Source organism: Mercenaria mercenaria, chromosome 5 (genome assembly GCF_021730395.1).
Source record: "Mercenaria mercenaria strain notata chromosome 5, MADL_Memer_1, whole genome shotgun sequence".
Lineage (NCBI taxonomy): Eukaryota > Metazoa > Mollusca > Bivalvia > Venerida > Veneridae > Mercenaria > Mercenaria mercenaria.
This window is the reverse complement of record NC_069365.1, coordinates 18,746,522-18,763,684: the sequence shown is the minus strand read 5'-3', so window position 1 is coordinate 18,763,684 and position 17,163 is coordinate 18,746,522. Positions and strand designations below refer to the sequence as shown.

Sequence of the window (17,163 nt, the reverse complement as noted above, 5' to 3'; positions counted from 1 at the left end):
TCGTGAAGTTCAAGAGTTTTACAATACATTGTTTTCTTCCTTATGATATCGTAAAATGAATATTTAATGCCTACAAAATATGATAAATTAAATGTGCCATGGCTTTTGAAAACAAGAAATTCATGTAGAAGTATAAAAAAGATATAAAAGACTTGTCTGTTTTGGCTCCTACAGAATATTCGTTATAAAAATGTATTGCGATAAAAATAATGCTGATGGATTGCAGGAAAGGTTCAATCCGACTACACAACGACAATTGTCGGTGCAGTTTGGATCTTTAACAGAATTCTTTCTAACAAGTTGGAGCCAAGTTGTACAAATTAAAGTTTCGTCTGTTTAACGCTACTAGTACATTAATTAAAAAAGAACAACATATTCTTATTGGCAATTGTACAATTTGCATCGGAAAACTGTGATACATTTTGGAAAGCTATATTCTATTTGAAGTGAAGCAGCTATGGGAGAAGGCAGATATAATATTTCAGAAAATATGACAACAGTAGTTACGGCTATGAGGCTCTTACGTATAATTCTTTTGCTGCATATTTTTTTAATTGACTAGTTCTGTTATAGAATTGAGCTATCACCAAAAGCTTAATGTGTACTCTAAAATCTAAACAAAAAATGCTTAGGCGAGGCTATCTAAAGATTATTTGTCAAATATATGTTGTGCATATAGAAGATCGTTTAGCAATACACCGTTTTTTCTAAGCTTAACGTTTTTCAACGTATGAACAAGCAGAATTGAAAACTGCTGATCACTTATTGTAAATATTATCATGTACATATTGTTTGTAACTCTCCTGATGATAATTTTTGAAACCGGTTGAGGAATAAATCAAATATACAAGCTCAAAAGGATTTGGCTATGTACAACTTTTGTTCTAAGTTTGTGCGGGAGCTAAGTTCCCGAAATATAAAATATTTCCATTTTTCAAAATGTTCACGGACAGTATAGTCAGTAGAAAACAACGAGAAATAATGTTTATAAGGCAGCTTAAACCTTCACTAAATAGAGACACATAACATCATACCTGACAGATATGTTTTACCTGGACGTCACGTCAATTTTATTCGTTAGTTAATTAGACGTCATTTATTTAACAGTGACGTCCCTTGTTTCTATTGACGACGTCAAAAGACGCCATATTGTTTGTAACCCTCCTGATGATAATTTTTGAAACCGGTTGAGGAATAAATCAAATATACAAGCTCAAAAGGATTTGGCTATTTCCTTATCCCACTTTTTTTTAATATTTCCACCCGTATCGTGGTCTTTTTCATGAATTAATATATATATATATATATATATATATATATATATATATATATATATATATATATATATATATATATATATATATATAGTAGAGAGAATTTATACGAACTAAATCACCACCACATTATACCAGAGCAATTACGGCAAAGCGCCTAACAGTACAAACGAACACGTACATGCCAAGCCCACTAGTCCACTAACCCAATAAGATTAGTTTCGATGCTGCTTTATATACGAGCCCAAATTGTACTACACGTTCGCACTGCTTCTTTCCCTGAAAGTTAACTGGATCTCGACACATTCGCACTGCTTCAACATTTGCATATATATACTCAAATCTCTGTTTTCATGTCTCACAAATCAGTAGTGACATTTTAGTCTTAACTGATTGGGACCAGAGAAATATAGAGATAGTTTGCATTAAGGATTATAATTATATTTAGAACAGTTGACTTTCCCATACGTTAGATCCGCTAGGATACAAGTTCGCATTATAAATTATGATATAGTAGAGAGAACATATATATATTCCAACGGCGGTATCATGTTCCAGTTTATGTATCGCGCGTGCAAATAGTCTTTGATGTTCTGACATGCGATTTAGCTTAACTAGGACTCTTGTACACAAGCTTTTAATTATTGAGAATTAAGTGTTTGCATGTTTTAAAATTTCTTGAAAAAGTTTGCTTTCAGTATTAACTAAATTGTCATAAATAAGTATCGCAACATTTGCAATTCTTTATGATATTCACTTCCACGGCGTCTGTCCTAAAGAGTAATTACCACTTGAAACATTATCAGACATGCTCCACGTATTTCCTTTTAGTCCGCTCGGATGAAACTAAGTATGCAACAATAAAATCAAAACTTAATGCTTAAAGACATCGAAGGGAGCTATGGAATGTGGAAAGAATATTGTCGGATTCTTATTATTTATCTATCTATGAAGTGCGGGAATCTGTCTGAAATCGGGAAATATACCAGATGTTGTATCTTGCAACTGTTTATCGTTTGTACGTTGTATCATAGCCGCTACTTGCCGGCTATTACATAAACAATCCAATTACGTTTCTTTTGATGCATCCATATGGATCATGTACATATGTATATCGACCTTAATGTTGAAACAATCAAGTGGGCACAAACCTTAATATGTTACGATTGTGTACATATGTCGTGTCGTCATGTAAAATATGTGCCTTTTTTATTATTGTCATTGACAAGGCTGCTTAAAAAAATTGTTGTTTCAGATACATTTGTTTACCTAATACTTCGAAAACATATTATATTTGATCAAAGGGACATGAATAATAGGAATCATGGAAACTGCAAATATTAGAATATAAATCATGGTTAAGTTTTATTTTCATTAACGTATCAAGTATAAAGTAAAAGCACGATTGCATGTAGCACCTTAAAGACAATCATGATTTTGATGTCATAATGGAAACTTTTATGCAATTTATTTCGTAAATAACTTAAAACTGACAGTGCAGATATAAGATACTTTAATTCTAGAAGTAATGGAGATGGAATCAGCTAGTCGCTTGTATATGTTTGCATTCACTTTGTTTTGTATAGATTGAAAAAAAACGTGATTTAATATAAGCAACATTGCGGCCATTTCAGATGAAATCAAAGAAAAGGGGGAAAAACGCGCGATCTGACGTCTTTTCATTGATCTAAATTTAGCGATCAATCAAACACCCTTTTCTCTATTTGTAAGAACCAAAGTTTAATCGACACGTTTATGTGTGTTTTCCTCGGATTAAGGATATTATAAATTAGTATCAAGGTCATTAGAAGGTGAACTAATAAAGTGTGCGGGCTTGTCTCTTGGTTGTGCTGTATATTTACTGTAAAGATCGACAGTCGAAGATTCATTATTTTTCAGGTAAAAAGGAAAGGACTCTCATATGTGTGTAGTAATCTACTGCAAATAATGCATATATAAGGATTTGATGGTATTTCCCGTGCGTTCATACGGGTATAAACCAAATTGGGTCTCCTTGCAAATCCTCCAAGAATCGCCTGTAATTCATGAATCCGCCACAAGTTTCATTGTAGCTTGTTCCTTCATAAACGCATAAAAGAGTTGTATTTGATGTAGATATGTTAGCTGAATAGTCCGAAAAGAATCATATACGTCAAATAATGCCGGGTACAGGTTTGTTGTTAAACAAGTAATTTTAGCATTTTCCTTTGATGTAATTTGAAAAATCTTAATGCACTGTTTATACTTAGATCAAGATAAATGCATTCCTTGAAAATTAATCAAACGAACATCAAATGCATTTTACAAGAACTGTAAACAGCATATGAGGTATTGATTACATGTATTATCAAAGTGGTGGAACCAATGCTTGGCGTTATATGATGTTGAATGTTTCTCTACAATGAAACTTAGTTTAATCTTTCGATATATTTATGATAAACACGCCATAAAGGCAACCTTTTCAAAACATAGGAATATATTGTTTACCAACAAAAAGGGGACCTATGCTAGAATGCACGAGTTCGTTTTAAATTTTTGATACATAGGTGAACAAGTTATAAACTTCAGCTTACTCCTATGTCGACTCATGGTTATATGCTTTTGATTAGAGATATTTAAATGAATGAGTTAATTTGGTAAAGCATATCAAAACAGCCAAAATTTAACATGATTTACGGATCCTTAATTCTTTTATTAGAAACATAGAAATATGAACACATGGAAGGGTGATTTACTTACTTTTGCTAGTCTGATAAAAATAAATACGGCAGTTAGTACACTTTATCATATTAAGTAGACAGAATTTGTTTTAATTGTTGAGCATAATTTAGACTAATTCCTGTAATACCTCAAATCGTTAAGGAAAACATTCAAAACATTTCAAGACTTTAATGTAGGCTAAATATGATATTTTATTGAATAAGTACTATTAAAAAGCTTAACTAGCTGTTCAAAGAATTTTACTCTACTACACTTTTCATACTTGGTATCTCGTTCTTTGGAAAAACTAAATTTCAAATCAAAATTGAAACGTTGAAATACTTTTTAGAAACGCAGATTAAATTCTACTTACAAAATATGGTCTTATATATTGACCAATATATTAAACTTGGATCAGAGCTTTGTCAGTCACAAGCAAAAGGAATAGCATTACTTTTCCTGCTATGTAATTCATCATATTTCAGACTAGCTGTTAAACTATGATGTATTATTTGTAATTAATTTTTATTTTTAAACTTGTGAATATAGCCAGTCTGTATCTTATGTCTAAGGTCATATCATAATCTGATCAGTCTAGCATCTGTCACTTATTCATAACACGAATGTAAAAATACTGTACAACAGTTTGTGACAAATCCTTTATTATCAGTGTAGTAGCTAGTATAGTTTCTGACATAAGATGTTAAGACTGATAAAACATGTGAAATATTGGTCGAGTATTTATAATGTCAGTTCATCGTTTTAATTATCTTAAGGAGTCCAGAAATTGCAAACTTGAATGTGACCAGGCGACATAGATGTATGTTAAAATTATGAGACATTTACCAATGCAACAAAATTTTAAAACGTACCTGCATACGGTTTGTCAAACACAGTCTGTATGTCATAAGAGATTAGCTTACCTAAGCGTACAGCTAGCTAGCAGTGCCTTAAAAACCTATCTAAACTTACGTGTCTGACTGCCTATCTCAGGGATATCGCAGATCTACGGATCTGAGTGTCGTGAGTGTAACCCCCGGGTGAGGGCTATTATAGAGCTATATTATTTCTTATATAAACTTTTACAGTATTATAACCATTTACAGAGTAGTTTATATTAAAGCACAGACTATATATCATAGAAATTTTATGTAATGGAGATCTCCGTACAGTATATTGAAAATACCTAAGCACGAGTGGTAAACCGGAATTTATTGCTTACTCCTTTAAATAAACGTCAAATAATAAAACAAATCACACATAATGGCAAATACGGAGATGCTATTAACTGATATAGCTAACGTTTTTGTTCCATTTCAGGTTTTAATGTCATCCTGACACGCGCAAATGATAAGTAATGAACACATTTCTTGAGGAAAGTTAATGCAGGTTGATTTTTGCATTTGAGAACTTTTAAAAATGAGATGAGATGGTATGAAAAATAAAATATAGATTCCATGATAAGACTTTGCTGACATTTTGAGACTTTTCTCTAATAGATCTTCTTAACACCGCAAAATTTGAGATTTAAAATGCACTTTCAATAAACAAATCATTTTACATTTTGGAAATATCTTTTAGTCATAACATTGTGTAAAAAGGCAGATAGATTATTTCTTCTCTGTTCGTAATTGTTGACAAAATATTTTTATTCATACACTTACAAATGTATTTCTTTTTACAACACTGATAGGATTTTTCTTGCTTCACCGATCAAAAATGATATGCAGCTTTCGGAACATATTATTTGAAAATAGTGTTCTTCCATAAAATTCCTATACAATACAAAAATGTAGATACTTTAGACCAGTGACCGTCCGGGATTATGTCTTCGTGGTATCTTGTATAAAAATCGTTTCGTTTAGATTATAATTATTTGTCACTAGTTGTAAATGCGGTCCGAGGGTAAATGTTTTTTGGCGGTAACGAGGCTCTATCGGTTTTCCTATCTACATCTACAACCAGTGGTTGATTATTTTCCTTGCATACTGCATTTACAAACTATAGCCAACATAAAGCAAAACAAAATACTTTATTTGTAGCATTCTTTCTAATTGTAGCGTATATAAACAAAACCGGATAATAAAACGTCAGTAAACAGAATTACCTACTAATAAACTTTGATAGTGTGGCAGTTGACCTCAGTACAATCGACACTGTTTATTTTCCAATACAGGTAGATCCAATATTTGCTTTACAATAGATTCATGACGGATTATCTTTGAACACCCCTGGACTTACTGGACTCAACTGCCACATTATCAAAGTTTATTAGTACCGGCTTCTTTGTTCCGATGAGGTCTATAAACATCTTATAGACCGCTTATGAGGTCTGTAAGAATTTCCAGACCTGTCCTATTTCTACTGTCTACATAAAAATCTCAAGTGCCTGTAGTGGGAGTCGAACCCGAGTCGCTCCGATGCTAGTCCAGTGCTCTGACCACTGAGCCAAATTGTCGACACACTTACGCACTTGTCAGAGATTAAATTTAAAGTTATGCGTAAGCGACCGAAACAATGCAGTAGAATCATGAGAAGTCCGTGCATGACATTTAAGGTGATATTTGTCAGAAAGTTCTTCCGTCAGAGTGGAGAATGCTTCATGAAACAGGACATTTTATTTTACATACAAAAAATATTGACAATGATATAATTGCAAAAAATACAAACTACACGCATGAATAGTCTGCTAATGAAAATTGTGACGATTTTCTGTACAATTAACTTGGAACATAAGTAACAAAGTTGTATTTTTGAAAACCACCTAGTTAAATTATCGTGATACATTCCGAGCGTGTCTGAAATAAGACTGACAGTTTAAACATATTTAAAATCAGTTTTTAGGTAGTGGAAATTGATGGGAAACTGGTTAAAGTACATTTCTTGTTTTCTGAAAAATGTTCTAAATTTGCTGAATGTCATTAATTCATATCGAACTAACATTTGACATATTTATGCCTTCAAATAGTATTAGAAATTTTGCACTGTACAAGGTTTCATTGATTATATACTTGTATTGACATCCACAAGTATATGACAACTTCTACACGTGAATCAGGTGTGGAGAAACAAAACGACATTAAACTATATAATGTTTATTCAAATCGTTGCCATGTCAATCAACGGACGCCTCTAACTACAAACATCTTAATTAGTTGTACTCATTACTTTCATTGTCAAGAAAACTGAAGGTTTTTATATCTACTCGATCGATGCTGTCCGCGCAGTTTTTAGCACATTTGGTGTGTGCTAAATCATGGTATATTATGATACGCATTTCTTGTGATAATGTAATGATAAATCTATATCAGTACTTTTTTATACGGCAATGTATATTTAAGTGTCAAATTAAAGAGCTAATAAACTTTTTTTTTTTTAAATAATTATGAAAAAAAAAACCAACATAAAATACCATTCGCGTCAAATTCTTACTGATTGACTAGACACACATTGATGATCTCAGAGAGAGACTATTTCCCAAATGTGCATGGATTTTTCATGCAATACAAAATGTCATGTCTTAATTGCTGACAAATATTTTTACAGGTTCGTAGCACGTTGGGCATTATGTTATATCAATAGTATCAAATAAATTGTGACACATTTTGTCTTGTTCTTTCTTCTATTTTTTATCATAATACACGTTACAAACGTTCTTCAAATCCGAAACCAATCTGGACTATGTAAAACAAAGAAGCATGTAGGTAAGTCAGTTATTGTTCGAGGAATAGGTCTGCATTGTGTTTATAGGCCTGTGAGGAGATTTGAAAACCTCGCTCGCTACGCTCGCTCGGTTCAACAATCCCTCACAGGTCTATAAAAAAAATGCAGACCTATTCCTCGAACAATAACTATTACATACATGTAATGTCATGACGTTTGAATTTCGCAAAACAACAAAGTTCCTGTTTAATTTTGTTATTTGTTCCGTAATGTTATATTTCTTATACGTACGTTTTTCGTTTTTTGAATCGAGAAATATACCAATATATAGTGGAATATAATATGGAATGAAGTGTAACTATCACGGTATTTGATTTTTATCGCATTTTATATAAAATATACAATGTATATTAATCCATTCATTCAGTCCTTAGTTGTCATTAACAGCACGAATGTCATCTGGCATGGGTGGGGTGCAAGATGGGTTTTGCCAGTCCGGTGTACAACATAAAATACTAATATTAATATTACATCTTTTGTAATGAAAAATTCTTGATTGTCTAATAATGCCCGATGACTGACTGCGTTCTGGATTTTTTACCTGTACTCTCACCAAATATTTTGTTTTCATTCTGAAGAAGTAAGGGGAAAGAATTTGATTTACAATCTTCCTTTACATCGTACGATTCTTGGTTTCATGGAATCTGGTTTAGTCAGATTTATCAGTTTTTCTAAAGCAATCGACGACGGCATGAATTCTGTGAAAGGTTTTATCTTTACATCAGCTAACAATAACTTTTTAGCAGACCGTCTAAATGAGATTATTACAAATGGCATGTTTTTTTTTCTAATCACAAAGAATACATTGTGAAAATACAACACATTTGACAGAATGGTACATGCGGTGGCATTGCTCAAACCAGCTCCGTAGCATTCTAGAAATTAGAATATGTTCTTGTTGTGCATTTTGTTTTGTGACGATGTAGCTTCTGACGGTAGGGAAAGCCCCCAGACGGTCGTTTAAATCACTGTTAGGAACCTTGGTAAACTAAATAATCTTCTGTTAGCCGCTTTAATGACTTCTTAAATTAGAAAATAAACCAATAATGACTATGTTTTGCACTGACATAGCAAACGCTATGATGTAAATCTATTTATTCCAGATGGAAATGAGATAAAATTCTGTCTGATATATTTAGATGCAAATGAGACATTTACACCAGTATAAACTATTTTGGTTTAACCTTAAGAAATATTTTGAGTAATTGAACATAAAAGAAGACGTACGTCCTAAACTTTAGTAATTAGTAATAGTTTATAATGCCTAAACCTGATTATAAGCCTGAGCTTAGATTGTGGATATGGCTGCCTGAGAGTTCGTTTCTAATTATTTTCGTAATCCTGGAACTGCCAATAACTGTGAATCATTTTTTAGTATAATTTGTGGCAATATAACGAAGGCATTTATAGTTCCCGATGATGTGAAATCCAGTCGGATGATCTAATTTGAACTTATTGTTTTTTTTCCTAAAAGGAGCGGTAACTTGTCGGATTAATGTTCATTCCGTCAAAAGGGAATGTTATATTATGCCTGTATAAACTTCAACACATTAAGAAGTATATGTGTCTTTGATTTTTACTGGGGCTCTGTTTCGTGAAACATGTAATAACATATAGAACATAATGTGTATATTTCGTGATGATATAAATGCTCACGGAGAAAAACGGATGAATGATAATGCGTGCTTACTGTGTTTTGTTACGCAGCTTAATTTTACGTTTCACTGCAATGAAACCTATTTCTAATTTTTCTCTGGCCGCATGGCAGGGAAGTAACATCAGTATCATAAGCGAACAAAATTTCTCAATATTTTCATTAACTGTATGTCAGAAGATACGGGACAGCTATCGCTGTGTATGCCATTTCAATATAAGTAGCATTATGGAAATCTTCAGTATTTCTATAGTGCATGTTATTTGAAAGGGAGCCAGCTCCGTCGTCCTTACCTACCAGTTAACGATTATTCCACCTTCCCCCGTCACTGTTGGACAATTTGTTGAAAACAGGTACATTTTCGTTCTTAATTTTTGTACATCTTTCATCAAAATTCAAAGGAAAGGAAAAGTTTATTTGTAACAATCATATTGCATCGTTAAACAGGAATATCTATGTCACATTTTCATCGTATTTTATTTACGGATTAGTTGAAGATTTTTCAGTAATTTGATGGATTTTCATGCATGTATCCATCGTCTGTGTACCGCTGAAAGAAAATGACCGAATTTAAGGTACTTCCGCAAATTGAAATTAGAAATTTATGTGAAAAATCAGAATCCTCGAAACAGCTTTCGAAATGCAAGGACATAAAATGATAAAAGTTGAAAAAATATATCTGTAGGTAAACTTGCTAGCATGAAAGCTACGCTGAACCCTATCTCCACAGTGCTTTGGAAGAAAATGAGAGAACATTTTTGGTGCAAAATTTTTGTATCGTATGCAACCTAAATTGCTATAAAATGTTTATTTTCAAATCAAAGAAATGCCAAAATAGTGCACACGAGCGTTACTTTTTCAAGAAAATGTCGTTAAACATTCTAATACGCAAAACACGTGCACAGTTTTTCTAAAATATTTCGCCGCCATGTTTATTTCAAGGAATAAAATATATGATTGTTCTTTTACCTCAGATTTCCTTTCTGAAATATGGATGTCTCCTTATTCATGGTTAGAGATATCCATTTAGTATAGTTTTTCACTGTCCGATCTCCTTAATCTGTTACCGATCCTTCACATTTAAAGAATAAACGCAATGTGTAATGATAGTTTTTCGCTTTACACACCTCTCTTAGACAAGAAAGCCGTTTCACTTAAAATTTGTAAGCATCCGCTGGCAAAATATTAATGAAAGATCGGAACTTTTTGTAAAATAAAGTTGAATTTCAATCATTTTCAAAAACTGGAAATATTGCGCATTGTGTTGAATTTATAACTAAAACAAAAATCCCCAAAATAAATCATTTCAGAACTTTCCGGGAACTATACTTTTCAGCCGAACAACGCATTTGAAGATGACACAAAACTGATTTCTCTTCGTAAACAATGTCAAAGTTCACCTGAGGAACATTGCTGAAAAAGTAAAAGTGCTTACTTGTTTCAATTTTACGTACTGTAGAAAAGAATCAACTTTCAACTTTAGATGCATATATGCTCTATAATTATTCCAATATAAACAAGAGCTGTCGGAGGACAGCAACGCTCGACTATTCAACAGCCTTGTCAATTGAATGAATACAAAAGTTGAAAAAGGGGCATAATTTTGTAAAATGCAAAGTAGAGGTATTGAACCTCTGTACTGCATGTCATATCATGACAGTGAACAAGTGTGTGAAGTTTCAATCCTTTCCAATTTGTGGATACTGAGATACCAGCTTACATACAAAAACTTAACAAAAAACTGCTAAGTCAAAGGGGCATAATTTTGTAAAAATGCCAAGTAGAGTTATGGGACCTTCACAGTGCATGTTAGATCATGACAGTGAACAAGTGTGTGAAGTTTCAATCCATTCCCATTAGTGGATACTGAGATATCAGATTACATACAAAAATTTAACCAAAAACTGCTAAGTCGAAAAAGGGGCATAATTTTGAAAAAAAAAGAGAGTAGAGTTATGGGACTTGCTTAGTGCTTGTCAGATCATGATAGTGAACAAGTATGTGAAGTTTCAATCCATTCCCATTAGTAAGTACTGAGATGCCAGCTTACATACAAAACCTTAACCAAAAATTTCTAAGTCGAAAAAGGGGCATAATTTTGTAAAAAAGCAAAATAGAGTTATGGAACCTGTGCAATGTAGATCAGTTCATCACAGTGAATAAATGTGTGAAGTTTCAATCCATTCCCACAAGTGGTTACTGAGTTACCAGCTTACATACAAAACCTTAACCAAAAATTTCTAAGTCGAAAAAGGGGCATAATTTTGTAAAAAAGCAAAATAGAGTTATGGAACCTGTGCAATGTAAGTCAGTTTGTCACAGTGAATAAGTGTGTGAAGTTTCAATCCATTCCCACAAGTGGTTACTGAGATACCAGCTTACATACAAAACCTTAACCAAAATCGGGACGCGGACGCGGACGCCGACGCCGACGCCGACGCATGGGCGAGTGCAATAGCTCACTATTCTATGAATAGTCGAGCTAAAAACCGTCCGATCTTTTCCGTGAGAAATAAAATGAAGCAAATTTAACTATTTGTTTACACTTCAACCATGTGAAATTAAAGGCATGTACTATCACGAGACTCCCGTGCATTTTGAACCTCGTGGTGAATAAACAGAATTTACTTTAAAGTATGGTGTCTCAGTTGAGCCAGTTATTTGTTAATTTCAGAGAACATACAGACAACATACATTAAAGAAGTGTTTATGAGATTATGCATGTTCGTAATTTTCAGATAAAAAACTCGTTATCCTTGGTTTCGTAGACAGTCTTTGTACTGGACCGTGAAAGTGTGAAAAATATAATTGTTTAACGAAGAAACAAGATACAGAAATATTGCTGATTTTAACCATCAGGTTTTCGCGTGAGAAGTTCAACTGATTGCATTTTGTAAAATGTTTCGTAGTTATTTACAATAGTATACAAATTGTATTACCTCCTAACATATTTGGCTGTACATTTTTTATGCGATTTATTCTCACTGTGTTTTTAAAACATGCTACATAAATTCTCATATTGTATAAAAAGTCGATAGATCAAAATTGGTTAGTTTACGACGCATGAACATCTAATAAGGAATCACTATACACATCGAACTTGTCCCGGACCAGTATGCGGAAATACTGTGGCCAAATGTTTCAAGATTGTCTAAAAATATTTGCATATATCGGAAAAAGCAAATATTTCGATTGTTTTCATAATTTATAGATATACAATCACGTATGCGTGAGAAAGTTACGTTAAGTTAAGTTACCTCAGGAAGTGCCGAAAATTCCATTTCCACCAAATTTTCCGTGAGATAAGCAGCTGAAAATAGCAATATGTACAGATTTATTTTCGTTTTAATACATGAGGTGGTCAGATTTGAAAACAGATTTTTTACTAAGTTTAGTTCTATTCAGTAAGACAATTCTCCTATGCACTAATTGAAACTTTGAACTAACTTTTGCCATTCATGAATTTTTAATAAAGTATTTTGAAAGGATTTATAAATCTAACCAAACATTTGGAAAAATACAGGTAAAATATCTTCTTTGTTTATTTCCAAATTTTAGTTTTACTTTTTATACAGCTGCTTTTAGTTCAGGTCTTGCAAACTGAGCTGTTTTGTACTCTGGAACAGCTGCATTTGAAAGCTTTTGTTCACTTTATTTTCACACCTCAAATGAAGGTCACTCTAAATTCAAGATGGCGGAAGTACCTTTATTTCAAGTTTATCTACAATTCTCTAATTATGTCTCCCCCAGGAGACATATTGTTTTTGCCCTGTCCGTCCGTCCTTCCGTCCGTCCGTCCGTCCGTACGTCACACTTCATTTCCGAGCAATAACTGGAGAACCATTTGACCTAGAACCTTCAAACTTTATAGGGTTGTAGGGCTGCTTGAGTAGACGACCCCTATTGTTTTTGGGGTCACTCTGTCAAAGGTCAAGGTCACAGGGGCCTGAACATTGAAAACCATTTCCGATCAATAACTAGAGAACCACTTGATCCAGAATGTTGAAATTTCATAGGATGATTGGTCATGAAGAGTAGATGACCCCTATTGATTTTGGAGTCACTCCGTCAAAGGTCAAGGTCACAGGGGCCTGATAATTGAAAACCATTTCCGATTAATAACTAGAGAACCACTTGACCAAGAATGTTGAAACTTCATAGGATGATTGGTCATGAAGAGTAGATGACCCCTATTAATTTTGGGATCACTCCGTCAAAGGTCAAGGTCACAGGGGCCTGAACATTGAAAACCATTTCCGATCAATAACTAGAGAACCACTTGACCCAGAATGTTGAAACTTCACAGGATTATTGGTCATGAAGAGTAGATGACCCCTATTGATTTTGGGGTCACTCCGTCAAAGGTCAAGGTCACAGGGGCCTGAACATTGAAAACCATTTCCGATCAATAACTAGAAAACCACTTGACCCAGAATGTTGAAACTTCATAGGATGATTGATCATAAAGAGTAGATGACCCCTATTGATTTTGGGGTCACTCCATCAAAGGTCAAGGTCACAGGGGCCTGAACATGGAAAACCATTTCCGATCAATAACTGGAGAACCACTTCACCCAGAATGTTGAAACTCCATAGGATGATTGTACATGCAAAGTAGATGATCCCTATTGATTTTGGGGTCACTCCATTAAAGGTCAAGGTCACAGGGGCCTGCACATTGAAAACCATTTCTGGTCAGTAGCTTGAGAACCACTTCACCCAGAATGTTGAAACTTAATAGGATGATTGGTCATGCAGAGTAGATGACCCCTAACAATTTTGGGGTCACTCTGTGAAAGGTCAAGGCCACAGGGGCCTGAACATTGAAAACCATTTCCAATCAATAACTTGAGAACCTCCCGACCCAGAATGTTGAAACTTCATAGGATGATTGTTCATACAGAGTAGATGACCCCTATTGTTTTTGGGGTCACTCCGTTAAAGGTCAAGGTCACAGGGGCCTGAACATTGATAACCAGTTCTGATCAATAACTTGAGAACCACTTGACCCAGAATGTTGAAACTTCATAGGATGATTGAACATGCAGAGTAGATGACCCCTATTGATTTTGAAGTCAGTCAATTAAAGGTCAAGGTCACAGTGGCCTGTTCATGTAAAATCATTTTTTGGAAATAACTTGAGAACCACTTGACCTACAGTGTTGAAACTTAATAGGATGATTGGACATGCAGACTAGATGACCCCTATTTATTTTGAGGTCACTTGATCAAAGGTCAAGGTCACAGGAGCCTGAACAGTGACTTGAGAACCACTAGGCCAAGTGTGTTGAAATTTAGCGGGATGACTGGACATGCCAAGTAGATGATCCCTATTGCAGCCAACCATCAGTGTCTCTTTGACTTTCGCTCCTGACCCCTATTGACTTCTTGCCTATAGGACTTTGCATTGGGGGAGACATGCGCTTTTTTACAAAAGCATTTTCTAGTTTTTACTGAGATGTTATATAAATATTGTTTATTGATGCGAATCCTATTTTAATTCTTTATTTTGCCATTATTAAATGCATTTAGTTGTGGTAAAGAGCCTGGAGTCGATAATATGACCCAGTTTATATGTGTATCATGGAAGTCGTGTTATGTATACTGTATGCTTAGATCTGATCTACACAGTTGATCGCATATAACGACGTTTAACTGAAGTTCGGCATACTTTTGCAGATTAATGAATCCAAGTAATTTTTCGTGATCCTGGTAAATATTGAGATAATTTATTCATATAGACAGTGTCCCCACTCGCTATCGACACTCGAAAGACCAAAGTGGTGGAGGCAATTTCCGATGAAATTTTCATCGCTGCCGACTGTTTACATGCTATGGGTTTAAATGCCGATAGTTTCACAAATTGTTCAGAATTTTCACATAAACTTGTATTTATCGAAAGGGGACTCGTTTCCTCATTGTTTTATGTAAAATAATTATCAAATAATATCCAAAATTACGAATTTTCTGATGAGTTTAACTGTGTATGTGCTGTACCACGCGGGCGCTATAAAACCCAGCGCTTTATATGAATGTGTACTGTGATTTATCCTCCATTGTTTTGGTCTATTCAAAGTTTTGACGTTTAGATTGCCAGTCCCAAACTTAACTTAATCCGAGTGTCGAATTATTTTGACTATATGAATGCTAATGAGCCAAACAACAAATTGTTGTCGAATTATTTTAATTATATATATGTATTTGCCGTGCTTAAAAAAAAAATGTCCATAATTATGCCCTGTTTGGTGGGCTTTAGAATATTTATATTTGCCTAATGGGCTTTTTGTCTGGCCATTGTACCGAATGTGTGCCAGTCAACAAATTTTATCCATAATTATGCCCTGTTTGGTGGGCTTCAGAATATTTGTATTTGCCTTCCGGGGATACAAATATATAATATATGAATTGTTTCCGATTATCCGGAATGATCACAATATTGTTGACTTGCCATTATGCCTTGCTGGCGTGCAGTCAAATGTTTATATACAGGCTTTGTCTGGCCATGATCACAGTAATGTTGACTTGCCATTATGCTTTGCTGGCGTGCAGTCAAATGTTTATATACAGGCTTTGTGGTGCCGGCAAAATTATCTTTCTTATATCATCATTATATTTATATATTATACGATATTACAAAATTTACATATATATTATTTATTAAATTGTTCGAATTGATTGTTGTAATATTGGTAATATTGGTATGTCATTATCCTATCCAATTTTGAGTGTAATGTTGGCTTTCTATACGATACTCATTTAATTTCCCAATTTCTACAGACAAGTAGATTTTTCAACACGTACCCTTGTTTTTTACCGCATTTATTAATTTGCAGGTTATATTAATTTGTATAATTTGAATTTTATTTTTCAATTTTCAAGAATGTTCCCTATAATGCTTTAAATTTATTTCCAGTATGTACGATTGGTATATAATAGTTATCAACTATATTTGCCACTTAGCCTCTCCCCACTTCCCCCATCCTCCCCAAAGAAATTAGTATATTAGAATTATAATTTTCCTTTCATGTTGATTGACATCATGCCTCGAGCGAGACGTGGTCGTGGGAGAGCACTCTGAAATCAAGTACAGTATATGCGGCAGAGGCCAGATCCCCAGATACCACCCGTACCTTTGCCAGTTCCACAGATGCAGCCACCACCACCACTTCCACAGCAACCACCACAAATTCCACCAGACCTGAATCTACCTCCACAACATCTCCCACATCAAAACATGTTACCTCATCTGCAAGAAGACATCCCTCAACCCCAAAGACCTCATCTGAATCTACATGACATCCCCGTACGGCCGTTAAAATCAGATGACATGCAGCCTGCACTTCAAGCCATTCCACAACAGATGCCGCCATTGCCTCAGCCTGGTAATGTTTTTAACTCTGTTTGTAACGATATATCGTTACATGTTTCAAATCAATTAAAGCAAAAAATATGGAATGGTGAATTTATAAATTTAGCTCTGTTATCGTTCAAACAGCCCGAGCCGGAACAAGAAATCACTCCGTTAAATAATGGTCTTCTTGGATTCAAACCAAAAACAAGTAACGAAAAAGTATTTCCATTGAAAAATGGACTGATTTATTTGTGATATATTTTAACATATATATTGATCGTCATCCTACCCAGTCTAAGTCTTTACTGCATTATATGCATGCAATACGTTTAGCCGCAAAAAGGCATCCAACAGGCTGGGTCTCTTACGACCAACAGTTTCGCATCCGCAAAGCTAGAAATCCGGCCTCAGATTGGGCCACCATTGATGCGGAACTGTGGTTGTTATGCATGGTTTCGCCA

General features: G+C 34.3%; 1 protein-coding gene across 1 annotated transcript; it reads left to right on the top strand.

Moving 5' to 3' along the window:
* Window positions 1-16,444: 16,444 nt before the first annotated feature.
* On the top strand, window positions 16,445-16,957 carry LOC128557266 (RNA-binding protein 33-like). Its single transcript, XM_053544465.1, has one exon. It carries the CDS (start codon window positions 16,445-16,447, stop codon window positions 16,955-16,957), a length of 513 nt encoding a protein of 170 aa, XP_053400440.1.
* The last annotated feature ends 206 nt before the right edge of the window (window positions 16,958-17,163 follow it).